This window comes from Pongo abelii, chromosome 13 (assembly GCF_028885655.2).
Source record: "Pongo abelii isolate AG06213 chromosome 13, NHGRI_mPonAbe1-v2.0_pri, whole genome shotgun sequence".
Taxonomy (NCBI): domain Eukaryota; kingdom Metazoa; phylum Chordata; class Mammalia; order Primates; family Hominidae; genus Pongo; species Pongo abelii.
The window spans coordinates 37,785,939-37,810,450 of NC_071998.2; the positions used below are offsets into that span (position 1 = coordinate 37,785,939).

General features: G+C 38.8%; 1 protein-coding gene across 3 annotated transcripts in view; it reads left to right on the forward strand.

The window, feature by feature from the left end:
• MLLT3 (MLLT3 super elongation complex subunit) overlaps positions 1–24,512 on the forward strand; it is a 276,072-nt gene that overhangs the window by 245,378 nt on the left and 6,182 nt on the right. For all 3 annotated transcript variants that reach the window (XM_024252692.3, XM_054519811.2, XM_054519812.2), the window contains exons 6-10: positions 10,267–10,342; positions 12,382–12,511; positions 15,134–15,233; positions 21,136–21,207; positions 22,420–22,491. In XM_024252692.3, the coding sequence (XP_024108460.1) occupies positions 10,267–10,342; positions 12,382–12,511; positions 15,134–15,233; positions 21,136–21,207; positions 22,420–22,491 (450 nt within the window). The remainder of the gene's footprint in view (positions 1–10,266; positions 10,343–12,381; positions 12,512–15,133; positions 15,234–21,135; positions 21,208–22,419; positions 22,492–24,512) is intronic.

A 24,512-nucleotide genomic window follows, 5' to 3' on the forward strand; every position in this document is an offset into this window, starting at 1 on the left:
TGATTTTACTGTGTTGCCTGATGTGCTCCTTGGTCCTATTAATGCCAGTTCTCAAGAGGAGTAGGGCAGTTCAGAGAAGAAACTTCCCTGTTTTCCTTTATAAACTCACTGAAGTCTGGGCGCGGTGGCTCAGGCCTGTAATCCCAGCACTTTGGGAGGCTGAGGCGGGCGGATCACGAGGTCAGGAGATGGAGACCATCCTGGCCAACACGGTGTAACCTCGTCTCTACTAAAAATACAAAAACTTAGCCGGGCGTGGTGGTGGGCGCCTGTAGTCCCAGCTACTCGGGAGGCTGAGGCGGGAGAATGGCATGAACCCAGGAGGCGGAGCTTGCAGTGAGCCGAGATCGCGCCACTGCACTCCAGCCTGGGGGACAGAGCGAGACTCTGTCTCAAAAAAAAAAAAAAAAAAAAGAAAGAAAAAAAAATTACTGAAATAACGAGGTTCCTAGCCAGGATTCATTGTAATATTGATTGGACAAATGTTAGAAGCAATGGATCAGACACATTAACTCCCCTGGGATGAAGTGTTTTGTTTTACCACTGGTTTGCTTTGGGTGTGGATCAGAAGATGTAGCTTGGGGACAAAGGATGTTCCTTACATCTTCTGCAGTGACAAAACTTTGTTCCCTGTCCCTAATTTATAAAAGGGTGTTAGTATGTTCAGAACACTGCTTTAAATTAATTGCCCTTTTTCAAAGTTAATAGTTGCAGTAAAAAGAGCATTGGATTAGAAGTCAGAAAATCCGGTTCTAATTCACCTAAATATTACCCCCAGTCACTTAATCTTACTGTGTGCTTCAGTTTTATCATCTGAAAAATATTGATCTAAAATGCACCCTGTTATCTTAGTCAGCTTGGGCTGCCATAACAAAATACGGTAGACTGAGTGTCTTAAGCAACAGGAATTTATTTCTCGCAGTTTTAAAGGCTGGAAAGTCCAACAAGGAATCTGGTAAGGTCTCTCTTCCTGGCTTGCAGATGGCTGCCTTCTTGCTGTGTCCTCACACAGTAAGAAAGAAAAGAAGCAAGCTCTTTGGTGTCTGTTCTTACAAGGACACCAATTCCATCAAGAGGGCCCTACATTCATGACCTCATTTTAAACCTAATTACCTTGCAAAGGTCCCATCTTCAAATACTATCATATTGGGACACTGGGGGTTAGGGCTTCAACATGTGAATTTTGGGGTAGAGGGGGCATAATTCCTGTCACTCGCCTTACTAGTGGTAGTGCAAATGAAATAAGGAATATGATAGAGCTACACAAAAATACATTATGAGGTTAGAGTTACTGATGTTTGTTCAATCTCATTTTTATATATCTTTTTATATAACAAAGTTTTGTTCTTTTAGCATGTTTTTGAAGCAGTTACTAATGTAAAACCAAATGATAATAAAATTTCTCTTGATTCTGGCTTTTAATAATTCACTAGTGCATAGATTGTTAGGTCAGCGTAACTAGAATATTGTTTTATCACTTTTCAATACTTCTTTGTTTAAATTTGGCCTTACCTTTTATTGACATATCTATCTCAATATTTTACCCATTAATGGGAGTTGGTAACATAGATTTCACTCATCTAATGGAAAGCATTTTTCCACAATTGTTTGGCATGGATGTTATGTCTTTTATTTTGAGACAGAGTCTTGTCACCCAAACTGGAGTGCAGTGGCATAGCCATAGCTCACTGCAGCCTCAAACTCCTGGGCTCGGGGGATCCTCCTGCCTCAGCCTCTCAAGTAGTTGGGACTACAGGGACACTTCTCCAAGCCTGGCTAATATTTTTATTTTTTGTAGAGATAGGGATCTCACTATGTTGCCCAGGCTGGTCTTGAACTCCTGGCTTCAATCAATCTTCCTGCCTTGGCCTCCCAAAGTGCTGGGATTACAGGCATGTGCCGCTGCACCTAGCTTGTTATGTTATTTTTTTAAATGCATATTTAAAAATTGAGTGGATTATTTTCAGTTTCCTACAGAGGAGAAACTAAATGAGGTGGACTTTTAAGTGGTTTTTTTTTTTTTATGTTAAGCAAAAAGAAAAGCTGTATAATGTGTAAGATGATTTTTTTTTTTTAATGAAAGGACCAAAACTGTGAGAAGAACCTAGTACTTCAGTCAGGCATGATGAAAATTGAACAGAGAAGTAAATAAAGTGTCTTATATTTGTGTTTTCTTCTTTCATTAGTATTCATCCACAGTCTTTCTGGATATTTGTCAAAGAAGAGAGAATCTTTATAGCAGGCTGTAGGTGTTCCGTTTCTAGGTGAGGTTTACATTTTATGAAAAGTTACATTTTCATAATGTAACTAATGAGGTTACATTTTATGAAAAGTGTAGCAATGTGCCTGAAATAATTTCTGTTTAGTTATACTGTACTCTTTCCCTTTTCACTATTTTTGTTTTGATTGCTTTAAAGATCAAGTCACCAAAATTCTGTTCATAAATATAGTTGCCAATTAGAAAAGACAGAACTACTTTTGACATCTGTTACCTAAGGAGGAAGTATGCTCTTAGTACAGGATCAGTGCCAGCTTATGCAGACCTCTCCTGTGATCCACCTTGACAGGTGCTCTCTTTTGAAACACTTCTAGTTGTAAACATGTGGTTTTTCTTACTTGTCTTGGACAAAAGTAATACTGTGTAGAAAATCCATTACAAAATGATTTTGCATAGCCATTTAATGTTGAAGATTATATTGCAAATCCTGGTAGGCCCATTGTTTTGGTAGTAAAGATATATCTTGTATTAGGCGGTAGAGGAGTATGTGACGTATTGTAAATGATAGTAGCAATCAAATGTTGATTAGCTGCCATTAGAACAGCAGTGTGCTAGGTGTTTTTACTTTATTATATCAATTCAAGATAATCACTTCTATATGAGGTTCAGTGCCCTCACTCTATGAGCAAACTCATGTTTAAGGAATCTTCCCCAGAATATACTATCAAGCGGTAGAATTAAGATACTTCAGCATATGTAGGCATACCTTCGAGACACTGCAGGTTAGGTTCCAGACAATTGTAATAAAGCAAATAGCACAATAAAATTAGGCATGTGAAGTTTTTGGTTTCCCAGTGTATATAAAAGTTATATTTATACTATACTGTAATCTATTAAGTGTGACAGTATATATTACCTTATTAAAATATACCTTGTTGCCAAAAATGCTTAACAATTTTCTTGGCCTTCAGCTAGTCGTAGTCTTTTTGCTGGTAGAAGGTCTCGCCCAGATGCTGATGACTACTTATCAATTGGAGTGCTGAAGATATGAGTGGCTGTGGCAATTTTTGAAAATAAGACAATGCAGGCCAGGCGTGGTGGCTCATGCCTGTAATCCCAGCGCTTTGGGAGGCCAAGGCGGGTGGATCACGAGGTCAGGAGATCGAGACCATCCTGGCTAACACAGTGAAACCCCGTCTCTACTAAAAATCCAAAAAAAAAAAAAAATTAGCCGGGCATGGTGGCGGGCGCCTGTAGTCCCAGCTACTCAGGAGGCTGAGGCAGGAGAATGGCGTGAACGAACTTGCAGTGAGCCGAGATGGTGCCACTGCATTCCAGCCTGGGTGACAAAGTGAGACTCCATCTAAAAAAGAAAAGAAAGAAAGAAAATAAGACAATGCAGTTTGCTGCATGGACTGACTTAATTTTGCAAAAGAATTATCTGTAGCATGTGAGGTTGTTTGATAGCGCAGTAGATCTTTTAGAATTGGACTCAATTCTTTCAAACCCTGCCACTGCTTTATCAACTAAATTTATATAATATTCTAAATTCTTTATTGTCGTTTCAACAATGTTCCTAGCATTTTCACCAGGAGTAGATTCCGTCTCAAGAAACCAGTTTCTTTGGTCATCCATAAGCAGCAACTCCTCATCCATTCAAATGTTATGAGATTGCAAAAATTCAGTCACATCTTTAGACTCCACTTCTAATTCTAGTTATCTTGCTGTTTCCACCACATCTGCAGTGACTTCCTCCACTAAAGTCTTGAACCCCTCGAAGTCATCCATGAAGGTTGAATTCAGCTTTTTCCAAACTCCTTTTAATGTTCATATTTTGATCTCTTGTGAATCATGAATGTTCATAATGGCATCTAGAATGGTGAATCCTTTTCCAGAAGGTTTTTTATTTACTTTGCTCAGATATATCAGAGGAATCACTATCTATGGCAGCTATAGCCTTACAAAATGTATTTCTTAAATAATAAAACTTGAAAGCCAAAACTACTTCTTGATTCATGAGCTACAGAATAGAAGTGTTAGCAGGCATGAAAAGAACATTAATCTCCTTGTGCATCTCCCACAGAGCTTTCAGGTGACCAGGTACATTGTCAATGAGCAATAATATTTTGAAAGGGATCTTTTATTCTGAGTGGTAGGTCTCAACAGTGGGCTCAAACTATTCAGTAAACCATGCTGTAGGCAGATGTGCTGTCATCCAGGTTTTGTTGTTCCATTCCTATAGAGCAGGAAAAGTAGATTTAGCATAATTCTTAAGGGCCCTAGGATATTTTCAGAATAGTAAATGAGCATTAGCTTCAACTTAAATTCATCAGTTGCATTAGCCCCTAAAAAGAGTGTCAGTCTATCCTTTGAAACTTTGAAGCCAGGCCTTGACTTCTCTCTAGCTATGAAAGCTCTAGATGGCATCTTGTTCTGGTAGAAGGCTGTTTCGTCTACATAGAAAATTTGTTTAGTGTAGCCACCTTCATCAATGTTGTTAGCTAGATCTTCTGGATAACTTCCTGCAGCTTCTATATCAGCTCTTGCTGCTTCAACTTGCACTTTTATGTTACAGAGATGGCTTATTTCCCTAAACCTTATGAACCAACCTCTACTGGCGTCAAACTTTTTGTCTGCAGCTTCCTCATCTCTCAGATTTTATAAAATTAAAGAGAATTAGGGCCTTGCTCTGGATTAGGCTTTGGTTTAAGGAAGTGTTGTGGCTGGTGTGATCTTATATCCAGACCACTACAACTTTCTCCATATCAGCAATAAGGCTGTTTTGCTTCCTTATCATTCATGAGTTCACTGGAGTAGCACTTTTAATTCCATTCAAGAACTTTTCCTTCGCATTCACAACTTGGCTAAATATTTGGTGCAAGAGGCCTAGCATTTGGCCTGTCACCTCTTGACGTGCCTTTCTCACTAAGCCTAATCATTTGTAGCTTTGATTTAAAGTGAGAGATGTGTCTTGGTGCAGTGGCTCACACTTGTAATCCCAGCACTTTGGGAGGCCAAGGCAGGTGGATCACCTGAGGTCAAGAGTTCGAGACCAGCCTGGCTAACATGGCGAAACCCCATCTCTACCAAAAATATACAAATTAGCTAGGCGTGTTGGTGCACACCTGTAATCCCAGCTACTCGGGAGGCTGAGGCAGGAGAATGGCTTGAACCCGGAAGGCGGAGGTTGCAGAGAGCTGAGATCCTGCCATTGCACTGCAGCCTAGGCAACGAGAGCGAAACTCTGTCTCAAAAAAAAAAAAAAAAAAAAAAGATTTGTGGCTCTTCCTTTCATTTGAACATTTAGAGGCCATTGTAGGATTATTAATTGGCCTAATTTCAGTATTGTTGTATCTCAGGGAATAGGGAGACCCAAGGAGAAGGAGGGAGTTGGGGATTGACAGGTTGGTGGAACAGTTAGAGATACACAACATTGATTAAGTTTGCTATCTTACATGGGTGTGGTTTGTGGTGCCCCCAAAGCAATTACAATAGTAGCATCAAAGATCACTGATCTCAGATCACCATAACGGGTATAATAATAATGAAAAAGTTTGAAAAGTTGCAAGAATTTCCAATATGTGTTGCAGAGACATGAAGTGAACACAAATTGTTGGAAAAATGGCATGATGAAACAAAGGATGTCTATACTTTTATCACTGTAGAACATACCATTGAAAGAAACTACATGCATAGTGTTTCATTCAGTAGGTCAGGTAAGCATGTGGTTAGAGGATCAGCAAGAAGTAGTAAAACATTTTTTTGGTGGTTAGATTTTGATATTATACAAACAGGTGTTATATTAGTGAGCAAGGAGAAAAATCAGAACTTCATTGGACTTCTCTGAATTTTTGGTTTAGCATTCACACATGTGCACGCACTCACATGTATACAGACACAAGCACATATTTAAAATGTTTCTTAGGGGATAGGGTGGGGAAAGGAGATTATTATATCTTGCAGTCCTTAGGGCCTGTAAAGATCTTCATATAGCCCTGTTTATGATGATTTTTTTGTGTGTGTAAAGCAAGTGACCTTCTTTAGTTTATATAATCATCCTTGGTTTGTTTTTGGAAGATAAGTACGACGTTTTAAAAATAAAATACATAACTCACAGTGAACTGCAATTCTGTTGGTTGGGCTTGATGAAATGTAAGACAGTGTCAGCCTCCTCTAGTGGCAGAGTGGCTCTTTGAGCAGTTAACATGCAGGTGAATTCTGTACTAGGCAGGTTAAGTTAGTTTAAGGTGTCTCCACCACAACATGGTTGTACATGCTTCATAAATGTTTTCACTGAGTGGCAATTGCGTTCTTTCAAGCTGCCTCTGGATAAGTCAATTTTTTTTCTAATTTTTCTCATGATGTGTATACTCATGCTTTCTTAAATTAAAAATTCTTTCAAAAATGTGTTTTTGTGTGTGTGTTTAGGGAAGAAAGGCAGACTAATATAGAATCAGTGGCCTCATCCTGTAGTTTTCATCAGTATCTCTTGTGAGCTTTTTATAAACATGCCTGGATCTCCACTGTCAACCTATTAAATCAGAATCTCCTCATATATAGGCTTCTCCCAGCTAATTCTGTTGAGTTTCTGTGATTATCGGTCTCTGGGTCCTCGATCAGTGGTTCTCATCAGCATGGTTGGTCCCTGGACCTGCAGCATCATCATTACCTGTGATGTTTTATAAATTCCAGGGTCCTGTCCCACTCACCCATGTCCCTCAACCTACTGAATCTGTAACTCCTGGGTGGGGCAGCAGGCTGTGTTTTAACAAGTCCTCCTGTGGTTCTATTGTCCACCAAAGTGTGAGATTCACTGCCTTAGATCATTTTAAAGGTCTCATCTTCCACAAATGCTTGTTCTGTCCTGACTACTAAAAGCTTTCAGGACATTGCCTTGTTGCCCACTCTTCAGCATTTTATCCTTTTTTATCCAGCTCTTTTGCTTTAAACTTTCTACTTTAATGTCCTTGTAGAATTAATGTCTTTTGTTGTAAAACTTCTCAAATACTTTGTGGCAGAGGCAGGGTCTTAATCATAAATGATGAATAAAAAGCCCTTTTTCCTGTTGTGTTATGTTCCTATTTGTGGGTTTTTTGGTGATCAGCAACTGTGTAATTATTAACCTTATTTATGGGTAAGAAGCTAAAAGAAGCCTGCCTCCTGGTTTGGTTCTGGAATTGACATGATGTTTGAGACAGATGAGTCATGTTTCATGTGGGGTAGTTGGAGAGATGACCACCATCTTCTCTTGTCATCCTAGCTAATATCATTCTCAGCAAATAGCTCTGGCAGAGTGGCTCCTTTAAGTCCAATACAATGTGAACTGGCCAGGCAAGATGAGGAATTAGAGCTCTCTCTGCTCACTGTAAGGAAACCTCCTTTTCGGCTCCCAGGTGGTTTCCAGAGCTATCAAAATAATATCATTTGCAGGCACTTTTCATGGCTGAAAAGAGCAACTTGGAGAGGAAGAGGAGTACTCTGCAAACCCTGGGAGAAATGTTTTACAGCTGGGCAGTGCACATAAATGCCAACTGAATGCTCTTTCAGTTGTGTAACTCGCCATTGGGGCTCAACAGTAGAAGAGCCACTCAACAGAAATGAAGAGTACCTCACAGAGCATTTGTACTTGTAAACCAACTTTTCTTTGTGACCCACAAACAGCAATGTGTAAGACATTGTGCTACAGTACTCAAGTAAATCTTACAGTGCTGAAGGGTTGGTAGGCCACCTGCTGCTCATTAGAGATCCTGTCTGGCTCTTTTCCTGCAGAATGAGTGCTAAATAGCTGACACCTGCTTTCCCATCAAGGCTGAGGATGTGAATTGTGCATTAGGAATGTCTGAAAGTGTTTCCTTGTGTCCAAGTTGGTAGAGCTTGGTGCTACCTTGGGAGAAGGGGGTGAGAATTCAGTGCTTGAAAGGGAGATGAACAAAGCAATGGTGAGAAACAAATATAAACTGACTGAGATTCTCATCCTCATTTAGTGATTTCTGGTTGTGCTCTTAGTTTGTCCTCAAATTTGGTCACCTTGAAGTAAAAAGATTTGTTCTATACACAGGAAACCGCAAATATTCTCAAATATGTAGTTAAGACTATAAGCATATTAAAAATAGGATGGAAATAAATTTGTTTGTAAGAACATTACTAAGTTATTGTGAAATAGATTTAGCCTTAAATATGTAAAATTCAAGTTTGTTGGTATGATTGGTACCTTTGCACACTTAGGTCCATGTGTCTGCATTGCCTGTCTTTACCTGCCATGGAATCTTTCAAAAAAAACTGTGGCAGAAGGTGGAACACAGGGCCTAATGTGCTGTCTTTAATCACTGATAAAAAGTGCCTCTTGTATACAATGCATTATGCTAAGTACAAGAGGATTACAAGAAGCACAAGACAGGCCCCTAAGTTTTCAAGTGCTGGCAGTCTACAGACTATCTGGGGAGCAAAGACACATCGGAGGCAGTGCAATACTGTTGTACCTCTAACAAGAAAACATGATATTCCACTGTATTTCAGTGGTTTTGGAGAAGGAAGAGAACTGAGTTGGGTGGGTCAAAGAGGATGTGGAACTTTCTGGTTATAAAAGGGTAAGGAGAATTCATAGAGAGTAAGAGATTGGGGTGTGTGTATGACACTCTTTCCTTGCCACTAACAGGTTGTGGAATTAAAGAGAATTTACAAAAAAAGAATGGCAACATTTTCCCTTGACTCATTTGGACCTGTCTGGGTCTTGTTATGAATATTGGCCTCCATTTGTGAACTGTGGATGAAAAGGGTTAGGGTTGGGTCATGGCCTTGGGCCACAGTTAGATTAACTGGCTCATAATGTGATTGAACTATTGACCTTAGCCTCATTACCACTATGTTTTAACCAGTTGAGTCAATCAAACATTACAGAAAGGGTAATCAAGGTATCTCTTAGAAGGACACCTGTATTTCTCTAATGACTAGTAATGGTGAGCTTTTTTTCATATGTTTGTTGGCTGCATAAATGTCTTCTTTTGAAATGCAAATCAAGACCACAAGGAGATACCCTCTCATGCCAGTTAGAATGGCAGTCAATAAAAAGTCAGGAAACAACAGATGCTGGAGAGGATGTGGAGAAATAGGAACACTTTTACACTGTTGGTGGGACTGTAAATTAGTTCAACCATTGTGGAAGACAGTGTGGCGATTTCTCAAGGATCTAGAACCAGAAATACCATTTGACCCAGCAGTCACATTACGGGGTATATACCCAAAGGATTATAAATCATTCTAGTATAAAGACACATGCACATGTATGTTTATTGTGGCAGTATTCACAATAGCAAAGACTTGGAACCAACCCAAATGCCCATCAGTGATAGACTGGATAAAGAACATGTGGCACATGTACACCATGAAATACTATGTAGCCGTAAAAAGGATGAGTTCATGTCCTTTGCAGGGACATGGATGAAGCTGGAAACCATCATTCTCAGCAAACTAACACAGGAACAGAAAACCAAACACCACATGTTCTCATAAGTGAAGAGTTGAACAATAAGAACACATAGACACAGGGAGGGGAACATCACACACCAGGGCCTTTCAGGGGTCAGGGGCTAGGGGAGGGATAGCACTAGGAGAAATACCTAACGTAGATGATGGGTTGATGGGTGCAGTAAACCACAGTGGCACATGTATACCTATGTAACAAACCTGCACGTTCTGCCCATGTATCCCAAAACTTAAAGTATAATAAAGAAGTATTTTATATCTAAGATGAAAAGAGGGAGACCTGTATAGCAGTAAACATAGGAGTGAAATCAAAGCCAGGCCCTTTTCTCATGGAACATCCAGGTGTTTATCTCCTCATTCTTAAGTTTTTATACTTGTTTCTGCATCTAATAAAAATAAAGTGGTCACAACAAAAGACAACATGACTGTCCTGTGTTAGTAATTTGACATAATGAAATGCATCACGGTTTTTGAAGAGGATGGTTTGAGCAACAATACTGTTTTCAACTTTAGATGTGTGGTATCCCATAAATTTATTGATGGTGCCTTTTTATTCTTCTTTAAAGTCTGAACAACCCAGTCCTGCCAGCTCCAGCTCCAGCTCCAGCTCCAGCTTCACACCATCCCAGACCAGGCAACAAGGTATCAACATCCCCTGCAAACTAGGAGATGCTTTTCTCATAAAACATCTTAATGGCACTTTGGGAGGCTGACGTGGGTGGATCAAGAGGTCAGGAGATCAAGACCATCCTAGCTAACACGGTGAAACCCCATCTCTACTAAAAATACAAAAAATTAGCCAGGCGTGGTAGATGCACCTGTAGTCCCAGCTACTTGGGGGGCTGAGGCAGGAGAATCCCTTGGACCTGGGGCGGAAGTTGCAGTGAGCCAAGATCGCGCCACTGCCCTCCAGCCTGGGCGACACAGTGAGAATCTGTCTCCAAAAAGAGAAAACAAAACAAAACAAAAAAAACCATCTTAATGCATTATCACCTTATACTGTTTTATTATTCGAATCATAACTTGGCTTTTATGCAGTTGTATTTATTTCCCTTAGGAATACAGTTGAGTATTGTTCTGATGTACGAGGCAAGGCTCTACAAATTCCCCTTTTTCCGGTCCCTGCCATCAGATTCTCATTGCTACAAAAGGATTATAGACACAGCCCATCCCAGGGAGTTCCCAAAGGAAATACAATAGCAAAAGCTTTAAGAGGCTTTGACATAGGGAAATAGGTTTTCATCTTTCCTCCTGGACATATTTTTTTTCTACATGTTAATAGTCTTTAAGGCAATACTAATTGGCTATCTTTTAAATATATATTTTTCTCTACTCATGATCAAGTGTTAACTTGAATTCAGAATAAAGACATTTAAACTAGAATATTTAACTAATTATATTTTCCATTTTCGTGTATGTGGAAAATCTTCAAATGTGTACACTCTTTTTACATGAAAAATGCGTAGGTATCAAAGTAGAATTTGTGTTTTAGCATAGTATTGAACATTACCTTTTTCAATGACCACACTGAATTCCTGATGGCTTTGAATGTTTTGAAAAGGATTAAATTGTTGTGTGTGTTTGGACTAAGGCTAAGCTTCCAGGAAAAAAATAAAATAAAAGACAGTAATCGTTTTGGCTATTCAGAGGTCTTGTTTCACTGACTTCCAAAGAAATAAGCCCACTACAAAAGCAGAAAAATTTGGGTTTTGCAGAATGTGAGATTGTAGGGAGTCAAGACAGTAATAGCTCAGATATCTCTGTCATAGATGAGACTTTAGGAATTGCCTAATCCCAAATGAAAGTGTCTCTCTTTCTTTATTGTCTTTATAACCTCTTCTGTTAAGATTAAAACTATTTTTTTATCACATTTAGCCTAGTAAAGTGAAAATAAGCCACACTAATGAATTTGTGTTTGTGTGTTTCATTTCTGTCCTGTCCTAGAATAAAATTAGAGTTTGATTTTTTTTTCTTTTTCCTGTCTGATACTGGATACTGTCCTGATTTTTCTGTGTACCTGATTTATTACATGGTCTTATTTGTATTTATACATGCTGGTATTGTGCCAGTAATTTCTTAAAAAGTAAAATGAAAATTGGCTGCTTAAAATTGCTGCAACAAGACCTTGTGTCCAAGATCAATATGAAGATCAGAGGTAGGATATTACACCATGGAATTGAAATACTTTATAATCTGAACTTGACTGAAATGCTTGCTTGACCTGAAATTGACCTTGAAATAAAAGGAACAGCTAAACCTTAATAGATCAAAAACTACCACACAAAGGCTGCATTGCCAAGAACAAGTTACAACCACAGTGATTTATTAATCTCAACTTTTCAATACATGGATTAACCTAACAAAACATTCAATTTACTAATAGATTTTTCTTTTTCTTTTTATGTATAATTTTTCTTAGGGAAGAAAAATACACAGAAAAAAATTCCTAGAAAATAGAGATTCTTTAATAAACATTTTGGGAATCTATTATGAAAACAATAGTGTTTTGGCAGAGATTGCATTTTAGAAACTATACCAAATTTGCCTTGTAAATTGTATAAATATATATGATGATTATTGTTAACCAGTGTTCAGTGCTGGTAAGCATCCCCCTGTTTCTAATATGGCTAAGTGTGTTTGAGTATATGTTTGATTGCCTGTGGTTCATTGTCATTACTCAGGTCCTTTGAGGTCTATAATGAAAGATCTGCATTCTGATGACAATGAGGAGGAATCAGATGAAGTGGAGGATAACGACAATGACTCTGAAATGGAGAGGCCTGTAAATAGAGGAGGCAGCCGAAGTCGCAGGTGAGTATCTTGGAAGGAAAGGGGTTGCCTGTGATGAAGTCAGACTCTTTCACAAGCCCTGCTGGGATAATCACAGCAAAGGTGTGAAACACCAAAAACGGCAGTAGATGGTCACAGTCATTTGATGCAGGGACTCCTTGGCATGCCTACACATACTTTACAGGGAACTCTTTCTCCTTTTTCTCAGAAAGAGGCTTTTCCTCTAAAAATTTTATAGGAAAAAGTCACATTAGATGTCCTTGTCCTTGGAAATGTATGCCAAGTGGCAGGACTGACTGTTGAACTAAAGTCTGTTTTCATTTGAAGAGTTTGTGTTGATCCACTGCTGGAGATAGTCTCAGAATTTGAAGAAATCTGTTTGCTGTTTGTAGTTAGAAATACATAATTGGCTCCAGTGAATTATGTGTGTGACCTAATTAAAACTAGGATCACCTGTGTGTTTTCCAGAAAATAAATTCCTTTTAAGTGTGCTGACAATTAGGTGCCTTAAGTAGCTTTAATGCTGTGAGGCATAATTCCATGTTATAAGGTGGTAATTCATGTCACTTATAATTAATACTCAACTTGAAATTGCCCTGAGGATTTTATTTCTTTATCATGAAGAAAACAAATAGGCATGCTTGCTTTAATTTGTCTTGAGTGGAAAAAATACGAATATACTTGAATTTAAAATCCAATTACATTTATAATATATTGCATTAAATCTTTCCCTATTATCCATTACTATGTAGAAGACCCTAAGATTAAAAAAAAAATGCAGTCTTAACCCAAACTGGAGAGACCGATGCTTCCTAATTGCCAATGCTTTGTCCTCTGAAAAGAGCCTCCTTAGGGTGTGTGCCCCATTAGATATCTCAGTGACTGTTTTTTATGGTCGTATTCAACCCCTGTTTCTCTCCTTGTCTCTCAGACTTACCTGTCAGCATTCCTTTTAAATAGGAGAATATAATCTCTTTAATATGACCATGGCCTTATAACATTTCCCTTTAGAAGTCTTTTGTCTGATAAAAAGGAAACTGGTAGGGAAAAAAGACCTCAAAATGGACTGAAACTTAAAGTAGCTTACTTATATCAACCAAAATCCTGACCACTGCCTGCTCTCAAATTTAGTTGATGAAAAATGTGTGGCCTATTTAGATGATTTCCCAAGTTGTTATTTAGAATATCTGGATATTCTGTGATTAGTTGTTGCCCACCTACTTATTGCTCCAACCCCTGAGTCTGTGTGGCCATCATATAGGTTTGTGAGTCATCTGATATAGATATACATTGTTGGGGCTGCTTTTCTTGTTCCCTGCCTGACATGTGCTGTGTTAGCGTGGCAGTGCCAGTGTAACGTTTGATCTTCACTGCACTTGTGAAGTCTCAACTGTTTAATCAGTTTAAATACTCAGCCTTCCACTTCACTCAAGAAGCATTTTAAAACAGCGCTTCAACTGAACACTTCATTAATGTAATTTAGTTAAGAAAAACAAGTTCTATCAGTTTTTGCTAAAAGGATGTCCCAGTGTATCCTTTTCATTTCCTATCTTGTATCTTGTCTGTCTGAATACATTATAGAGCTAGAATGTGATTGCCTATTCAGAGTGAAAGAAAAACTATCCTGATTTCTAAAACAGTTTCTGTTTCTGAGAAGCATATTACATTAGGTGCTATATAACCAGAGAAGGGGGGAGCAAATACTGAAAGAGGACATCTCTGAGGGAGGACTACATTCAGCACAGTAGAATAAAGAAATCTCTCCTATTGTGGATAAAAGAAAATTCAATTTTCATCTGAAAAGAAAAAATGGGGAGGAGGTGGTGTGTATTGTCTTTAGTTGTTTAATTTTTAAAATATATCATTGTAGTTTTCCAAAGCGGTTATCCCAAACATACTATTTCTTTGTGTTGTTGTAGCGTATTTCCAATGAATTGTTGTATCAGTGTTCAGAACTAGAGACAGCCTTGAATAATGACACAGTAGAAGTTATTGGTAATGGTCCTAGCATGCCGGGCTCCACATGTTCAATCCTTAGATGTCACTCTGTGCTGTCAGTGGTGCAGGGCTGTTTTCCACATTCTTTATGAAGTTTCGTTTATGTGGTTGCTTCTTCCTCTGCAGCGTGTATTCTAGACATGTTTGTAACTTTTTCATCTGTAACAGAGAGGAGGAAGAAAGGAAAATAAAGGTAGTAATCAACAAACTAATTTTGCTGACCTTCTGTAAGCTTGAGTAGCATGCTTGATCATAGTAGGTGGGTAGAGCAGGAGAAGGGAGATGAATGAATAAATGACCCCAGTAAAGTATAGTGGCTGAGCACTAGCTTTGGGCCACATTGCTTGTATTTGAATTCCAGAGCCACCATTTTTACCTATGTGACCCTAGATGAGTGACCCAGTCTTTCTGAGTCTCAGTTGACTCATCTGTGAAACAGCAGATCATGGAAAGAGAAATGGCAGGTAAAGCACTTAACACAGTTCCAGTTACAAAGTAAGCACCAATACATGTTAGCGGTTGTGAGTTAAAATGAACTTGTCAAGGGTTAGTGTTTGGATTCTGTGCTTTCCACGCCTGTTTCTATGGGTATTTCAAGAATCATCTGTTTGTAGTGATGTGCATAACTTGTCTCTTTCTTTTCAGAGTTAGCTTAAGTGATGGCAGCGATAGTGAAAGCAGTTCTGCTTCTTCACCCCTACATCACGAACCTCCACCGCCCTTATTAAAAACCAACAACAACCAGGTAAATTGTGGGGTTTGCACTTTGCAAGACTCTGCAGAGCTAGGTGTAATCATTTTTACAAAGCATGCAAAACTTTCATCCCTGAATTTTAAACAAACTTCCTCTTGAGGCCAAATAGATGGGAGGCCACAGCCTTTGGAATAAACACATAGTTAGGGTAAAAGAGGTTCTGTTGTCATGAGAAGATGAATATGTACCATCAGATGGGTTAATTAAGTTAGTACAATAAGAGAGGGTGAAAAAAGTATTGCCCATTTACCATTTACTACTGATTTCTATATACTTTACACCTCAGCAGTAAGTAGGTGCCTTAATTAGGAAGAATATGACCTTTGGGCCTAGTACAAAGCTTGGTTCTTTACCACTGGTAATTTACTGGTGGCAAATTAACTTTTAGCTTTTGATTCTCAGTTTCCTTATCTGTAAATGACATTAACACTACCTTTTAGGTTATTGGGAAGATGACAAATAATATATGTAAAGAGCAAAAGGCAGTGCACAGCCCCTACTTGGCACTCAGTTGATGGTAGTTTATTATTATAGGTGTTCGGCCTCAGTTTTCTCGTCCAAGATAGAAAGATTATTACTTGGGATTTTAAGGAATAATTAATAAAATGCTGAGAAAATAATGGTCATTATCATTGTTACAACTTGAGCTAAAGGAAAGCTTATTAATTTGATAGTCAACTCAAAATATAACTATTTGGATAAGATCTAGGCAGAACTTTGAAGGCTATGATAAAGAGCATTTGTTAAATAAATTAAATTGGGATATTTTCTTTACCAACGAAAATAAACTATTTTCAGTATCATGAATAATGTAAAAGCCTCATTGAGCATTGAATTGATACTCTCATTACCATAAGTTTTTCTTATCTTTTTGTGTCGGCAGATTTCCTATGACCTCTACAATAACTGCTTAATTCAAGTTACTATACGAATATTAACTTGAAAACTAAACAACTGTGTTTTTCTGAAAATACTGTTTCACAGGTGTCCTTCAATTTTAAATGGTCTTGCCCTTAAATTCGTGGTCTTTGTGTTACTTGGAAAATGTTAGTTTATAGCTGAAGACTTTTTCTTTTTGCATTTTATTTAAAGCACTAGCAAAGATCTCTTATAGTTTAAAATTCCTCATTTATAAGGTTTGTCTATAATGCAAATCCGTTCTTGTTAAGTAGGAATGATACCAGTACTCTTTGTTGTACCAGTTACAGTTCAACTGCAATTTCTTTGTATCCTACATTAAAATCAAAGTCCAGCCTCATTATCTCTTATAGATGGGGTATTCAGTGAGTTATTTACTTCTTTTTCCATATCCTGGCTCTTCCCCATCTTCAGGGCCAGCTGTGCTCATGGCCCAGCCGTCTTTTACCTCTGGTGCGGATGCCTGCCACCACAAGTCAGGCATTTCAGAGGAAAGTAAAAAGAGGAAAGACGTATGCATCATGGCCAATCAGCTGAGAACACTGGACTGGTTAACTAGAAAATTTGGGATCCTTTTGTAAATTTGTGCTTCAGTGAGAACTAGCATTAGAATAGAATTTGAACCTTGGTGAGATTTTTTTTTTTTTTTTTTTGAGACGGAGTTTTACTCTTGTTGCCCAGGCTGGAGTGCAATGGCGCGATCTTGGCTCACTGCAACCTCCGCCTCCTGGGTTCAAGCGATTCTCCTGCCTCAGCCCCGTGAGTAGCTGGGACTACAGGCACATGCCACCACGCCCAGCTAATTTTTGTATTTTTAGTAGAGACGGGGTTTCACCATGTTGGCCAGGATGGTCTTGATCTCTTGACCTCATCATCCGCCTCACAGCATGCTGGGATTACAGGCATGAGCCACCGCTCCCAGCTGATGATATTTTTAAATCCAATTTAGGCATATTTCAGCTTGATTTCTGTATCCAGTGGGTGGGGTATGAGAGCTACAATACTTCATGGGCACAGCAGTGGCAGGGCCAGGAGTGTAGGCCATTAGGCTCTGCTTTTGTGCCCCTCACTAATCTCCTTCAGTATCTCTCCTAATCATAGTGAAAAGTGGGCTTGCTAGGGAATGCAGCTCCAGCAAGCCCCTTTCATGCCCTTCAAACCTTATGGCTTCACTTAAGTCCTTCCTGAATGGGCAGTCTTGAACTGACCTTGGCTTTAGGGAAAGGTTTAGACTCTTTGTCAGACTGTTTTTTGCCTGTCTAGCAAAACAAAACCAAAAACGAATAGTATCATCTATCTGGAGAGGGTAAAAGTTACCTTATCTGATTAAGTAGCATACCCCTGGTTTCTTGGTGTGTTTATTTGGCAAATGTTCCTTCACACATGTGAATCATCAGTCTGCTGATAATTCACATAATACTCTATTATGTGTCACTTTCTCCATGCACCTGTAAGCATGGTAAGAAAGTCCATATGCTTCCACTTTTAGCTAGTCTGGGTTAGGAAATATATATACCACAGGAGGGCTTACCTCCTTAGAGCTATGTCTTGGAGCTGAGAGGACAAGAAAAGGTTTCTTAAACCTTGTTTATTATTGGTTTCCTAGCCCCTCAAATCACTTGCACTGGGGTCAGGTGTGATGCTATCCCTTTAAGTCAAGCTTCTGGGACTTAAAAAAAATTACTAGTATATCTTAATTCTCTATGTTGATGGTGTAAGAGAGTAAAAATTTCTTAAAAATCTAAAAGTCAACTGAATTTCACTCTGGAATGACTTTTCAGTTGTATTTGAATGTGTGTGTGTGTGTGTGTGTGTGTGTGTGTGCAGGAGGGAGGGAGAAAAGTAGGGGGAGAGAGACAGGGATAGAGAAAGAGTATGAATCTGAATTTTCACGATAAATAAAGAGTTGAGAACATACTTGGAAGGACTAACTCCGAAATGGGAACACTCTGAGTTTCCTTCTTCCATACTCCTTGCCTGTTCTCTCTCTATGAATTGATAATGATCTCTGAGTTTGATAAAGTACCAGGCAAAGCTGAAATGTCCATTGCCTTTTCTCAAATCTTCCAGGGACTAGAGAAGAGGGGAAGTACTAATGGAGCCAAATATTTTCATACTAAATAAAAGTGAACATAGAGTCGCACGTCAACCAAGCAAGTAATTAACCTGAGTATTGTTGGGAGCTACTGTCATTAGAGCATGAAAGATCTATCAGTAGAGAATCCATCTGTGAATAACTGAGTTGTCATTCTTCATAAAGTGATACAGAAAAATATAATCTTGAACGTTTGTCAAGACATTTTTTCAGATTAAAGACAAAAGTGCTACTAAACCACAATTCTTCTATTTTCAGAGACTGCTGTATCTATAAATGGAGTAGCTAGGCAGTCTAGGTAGCTCTGCTTCTCTCAGTACAATTTAATAGGTAATAATAGTGTTGCATCATTTCAACCAGAGATGGTTTTTTCACTCCAAACCTCCCTTATGTGAGTTTCAAACAAAAACAAAATACCACATCTTTTTTAGCCAGAAGCTTGGCAGGGAGGGAAGGGAGAAAGGACTTGAAGAAAGGAAGTGATCCATTGGACTCGGGTTAATATTCAGAATATCATAAATCACGTATCAGCCTGCAAGGCATGTTGAATGAAGTTAAAAAGAGTCTATCCAGTTAAACTGGTTTAAAATAAGCCTGTGGAAGACAAGGTGTTGTACTTTTTTATTCTGGAGTTGTTTCCCTGAAGATAAGAAATGATCATAAATAAAACAATTGTCTTCAGCAGGGCTCAGCTCTCTCAGAATGAGGTTTTGACAAAGCTGTTTATTTTGGAGCAGGGAGAGATCAAAGAAGGAAGATTAACTGAGCCCTCTCTGGGCAGCCACTCAGTAACTTGAGGCGGGTCACTGACACCCAGAGCTTTTGTTCCTGCCACTGCAGCTTCAGAAGAAAGAAACTAGGATTTCAATGTATTTTGGCCTTCTGTGCTGTAGCACTTACGGAATGTGTGGGGTGGGACTTAAGCGTCCAAATGTTCTATTTTCTGCTTTGAAGAAAAGGTGGCAGAACTCTGTAAACCTAGTTAGCAAAGTTCTATTACAAATACAGCGTCCTCAAGTCACTTCAACACCCAGAGTACAGGAGTTGGAGGAGGGGATTGTGGGAGGCAGCGGGATATGATGGGAACAAAATTCAGTTCTGTAATGCACAAGTCAAGCAGGCAGGCACTTTTTTTTTCTTTTTTTCTTGCCTGAAATCTCAGCAGATTGTCTTTGCATGCCCAGCCCAGTATCTGAGTTGGCGAGGAGTGCCATCTACTGACCTACTTACTCCTAGGTCTCAGCGCTGATTTTTCCCTTGAGGTCTAACTTCCAACAACAATGGAGGAGGAAATTGTGAATGTAGTGGAGTATTTGGTTTCCTTTACAGTGGAGCACGTTAAAAACGATTGCCTTGCCTCTGCTAATAAGTAATTTCCTTGTGTTGCCAAAAGTATTGTATTTTAAGTTAGCCTGGTCAAATTAGTCATTTGGTTATCTTCGTATTAAAAATGATGAAAAAAAGCATGATTGTCAGGAAAGACTGTTAGAAGGACACTTTTTACTCATGCATTATTCTCGATTAAAATAAAAATATGCTCCTTCAGGAGTATTTGGTCTTTTCCAGGATGTCATGTTCCTATCCTCATCCAGTAAAATGTTTATTAGTAATAAAAAATGTTAAAGCTGAATGGGAATCTGGGTGTTATCTTGTTCATCTCTCCCTTTTCATCCTTTGCAGTACAAAAATATTAAATAATAAGGCTGGGACTTGAACTTAGGCTTCTGAGCCTAATCAGTGCTCTTGCCACTACAGATTAAAAGTGGACTCATTCTTAAAATCTTTATGTTATGGAATGTGGTAAACTTATGGACAGAGCTGTTACTAAGTTACAGCAGAGAATGGGTAAAGAGAACAGTAGGAATATAAAACTTCTTAAGATAAATTAGGTCCTTTATTTGGCATTTTCTTCCTTTAATATTAGTCTCCAAATATAACAACTCACTTCATAATGAGTTATAATGAAAAAGACAAATTACTTTGCTTTTTGTGTTTATACACACTTGTAAGCACTCATCATTTATAAATTTAGTGGTTTCAAGCTTTTTCAAGTGAGGGCCATTTAAAAATACTTCCCTTTTAATCCTCAGTTTTGAAGATGCTGTCAAAGAAATCAGCTGCATTTATTAAATAATAATTTGCTTCTCCTTTTTATTAAGTGGAAACATAGCTTCCCACAAAAGCTTCTATACAGTATGTAAAGCTATTCATAACTTAAGTTGTAATCAGTCCAGATAAAAGGAAAAGCAGTTGGAGTTTTACCAATGGTAAACACCTCATTTCTTAAAACACAGAAGATAGTCCTATCTCTTTATTTCTTGAGTTCGAGGATCTCAAATTGGGAGCAACTAGTATAACTCATGGCCATCTTCATTTCCAAAGCTGCATCAGTTTTGTGCATATGAGTAATTTTAGAATGTGAAAGTTAGGTACTAAAAAGGGCATTTGAGTATTTGTTTTTATCATCCCTAGCATACTGAGCACTAGTAGTCATGCTGAAACAGCAGAATGAATAGGAAAAAAATTCTTGCCAGAGGGAACTATAATCTCAGTATAACTCAGCTGCTATACATATGGTGAGAGTGTTGTCGCAAAAGAGAAGCAGCCTTGGAAGCTTAGATCAATTTCCTTATCATCAACTGTGTTATTTTTTTTTTTTTTTTTAGTTCTACTCCTCTGACTCAGCATTTCAGATCTAAGTAATTCATTTTCCAAGGAAAATAAGATTAGAGAGAAGAAGGAAAATGTATAGAAAAGAAATGCTATTTGGAAAGTAAATGTTACTGTACATTTCATTCAGTGAATGCCTTTGTTTATGTGGCTGGTTAGCTAAGAGATGCCTGAAATAAAATTTAACACAGCATTCTCTTTGATCCCTAGATTCTTGAAGTGAAAAGTCCAATAAAGCAAAGCAAATCAGATAAGCAAATAAAGAATGGTGAATGTGACAAGGTAGGTTTCCAGTCTGTTACTAGGAGGGCTCCAACACTGACAAGCCTTCTGTTTCTTTGTGTTCCCCTTGATCATCCTTGCTGGTTCTCCTTTCATTTTCTTCATCAAAGTGCCCAAGATGCCCAAATGATGAGTATTTCGTCCCAGTGCTTTGTAGTTTGTTTTCCATGTGTTGTTTATATCTTCGGTATTAAGCTTGGCCTTATGCTGTCATTTGCCATGATGCCTACATTGCCAAGGGATTTCAGGCACATTGAATTGGGAAGTAAGAGAATTGTGTTAGAGATACAATGTTAAGGAATCTCAGATGTAGATGAGCAAGACATCTGATGCTAGTGCAGTGTGCTTTCCCAGAGTGTGCATCATGCTTCTGAAATCTGACTACAAGACCTGGTGGGGTTAAGTTACCTGGTTTGGGCAGAGCCCTAACCCTGCTTTGTAGGGCCAGGGCAGACCTCTGTAATGCTTCACAAATCTTTCATTAGCCTTTATCGCAAATGGTGCTGGGGGCACCCATGCAGTTACACTAACAAAGACTCGTGAGTCTGAGCATATGGAAAGAGAGGTACCCCCTCTCCCCTTTCAGGGGAGCTCTTCACAAATCAGACGATAATTAGATAGTGATCCCTGTTTTTCATAATACATTCTTCTGTTCTTCTGTCACTTGCTGGCATTGCTTACTAGCAATATTTGGTATGACCAGGAAGCCTTTTTAAAACAAAAACAAAACAAACAGGAAAAACCCCACAAAATTCCCCTGACTTCATTGGTAATGTACATTGTTGTTTCCATGTTCAAACTTAGAATTTTTTTCTCTTAGAAACCTTCTGAGATTCAACAATGAAAAAAAAAATGAAAGTAGCCTTTGTTAATATGTTTAAACTCACAATTTAGCATTTAATTTCCCTACCTTTTGTAGAGATATTGTTGGAGGAAAGTGAGTCTACTGACTTGAATCTTCATAAGAGCAATTAAGTCCAAGAATTCACTCCAACTCCCTTTTTGAAGTTGGCGTGATAAAGGTAATGACTGGTCCGAGACAGGCTTGGTCTGCAGAGGCCTTTGGGCACTGAGTGCACACAGCCTAGGCTGGAGTGGTATAATGAGAAACCTCCAACTGCTGCTGCCTGTGTGTTCTTACTTACATATTCATTTATTTTTGAACTACTTCTTAAAGTGCTTGTCCTTTTCGGGGACATTCTTCTCTTTCAGGCATACCTAGATGAACTGGTAGAGCTTCACAGAAGGTTAATGACGCTGAGAGAAAGACACATTCTGCAGCAGGTGAGAAATGCTCTTTAGCACAACCCTTTCCAGAAACTTCAAGACTTGGTTTGTCCTGCAGTAGTGTGATAGCACCTGGAGGCCACTGCAGCCCCACGCTATCAGAACCTGGCGAATGCCACCTGTAGATGTATTTGGGAAGGGTTCTTATTTCTGAGGCTACCTAGAACTCTCCTGTGGAGCTCTATGGGAACTGTTCTCCCTCCTCTAGTGCAGTGGATGGTGAGAACTGGGCAATTTGGGAAGTGATACTGGATTGTAGTGATCCCTCAGATGGCTGGTGTAATGTGGGCTCAGGGAGGGGACAGTAGAAATGCAAAAACCTTTGGGGCCAGGCTTCTGGTTTCATGGGAAAACAGTGATAAGAATTTGAGTCAAGTGTTGTAAACATTTGTGATTCAATTTAGTAACCTTTGCCAATGATATTCTAAGGAAAATAAATATTTTCTTCATTTCCCTTATCTTCTATGACATACATTCTATTATTATGAACTCAACTGTAGAATACTTGCAGTGGAATACTTGTAGAGTGGGGAAACTTCTATTAGTATAATTTGATGTTTTGAGAAGATAAGAAGGGTGGTTTTTCATTTTCATCCAGTTAATGATGTATGCCTCTGTTGCATTACCAGCAGCTATTGGTAATTTTTTTTAACACCCAAAGAGAAGAATGTGTGTTCTAAATTCCGGGGCAGACATGGAGATTGTTTCGCTGTTTGAATTTTTTTCTTTTTTTTTTTCTTTTTTTTTACTATTTTCAAATGACTTGACGTTAGTACTTAATCTACCCCAGCTGTGTGTGGGTTTTTTTTTTTTTTTTTAACATTTAATGGCTGGTGGTCACATTTATATTCTGTGTACATTTTTGCTTACGTCTATAAATATGTACTCTCAAACTTGCCAAGTTTCCTGACTGGCCTGATAAGCTTTTTAACCCTTGTAGAGTTTTAGATTTGAACAAAAGACTACAGACCTATGATTCTTAATTGCAGATAAGTTGCATTTCTTGCAGTCTCTTTTTAGTTAGTATGGGTAAGGAAGCAGGACTTGAGTGGCCTACCATAAGTGGTGGTCTAGTACTTTGCTAATATTCTCCTTAGGCCTCTTTTGAAGAACTGACCGTTGTTTTACCTGTCATTTTCCAAATATTTGGGGCTGGCATAATGCTGATTGCAGATCTATTGCATGATCTTTCTCATCTCTTCCCAAACACCAGCTCTGAACCACTGTGGAGCAATTGTCCAATAAAGCTATTAATACCCAAGCTGGGCCCAAATAATAAGTCTCATAGGAGGGTGGGACAGATGTGTGTGCAGGGTTGGGACATCTTCACAAAGAAAGCCCTACCAGTGAGTCAAGGATACTAGGCCATTGGGCAGATCTTACTTTGGGGTGTCATTGGCATTCCCAATTTAATTTTCTCCTTTATTTTGACCTTATAAGAATTGTGAAGAAAGGTGGCTTACTGGAGAACTCCATCCAAGTGGATTATTTTAGTATTCTAGAGGGAGACAGTATCTATGAATTTTTAACCTGGCATAAAGGCACTCTAGGGCACACAGCATTTCACCCTAATTGCATTCCCAGGCCGGTTGAAAGCTCTCAGTCTTTGGCCTTTTGCCTTGTAATGCAGCTGAGGCTTGTGATTATGATACCATGATGCATGTCCTGTCACGGTTTACTGCTTAATTAATTCCTTTTGTAAAACATAGCACTATTGAGGACTAATGTTATTCTCCACCTTGAGGGCTGCTCGTCTCATGGAATGCATTCCACGAAGTCTATGTATTCTCTGCCGTGCAGACTTGAACACCTGAAGCAGAATTTCTGGTGGGCCCAGGATCACATCTAGGTCCTTTCCTGTTAAATACATCCTATCCAAAAATCTGGCCTGATGATTTTATTTGGCTCACAAAAAGCGGTTAATAGCTTTGTTTTACTCTGGGGGCATGCAGTCCTGGCACTCGGCAGCTAGTTTAATGAACAGACAGCATTGGATCAAGGAGCCTGTGTTCCTAAGC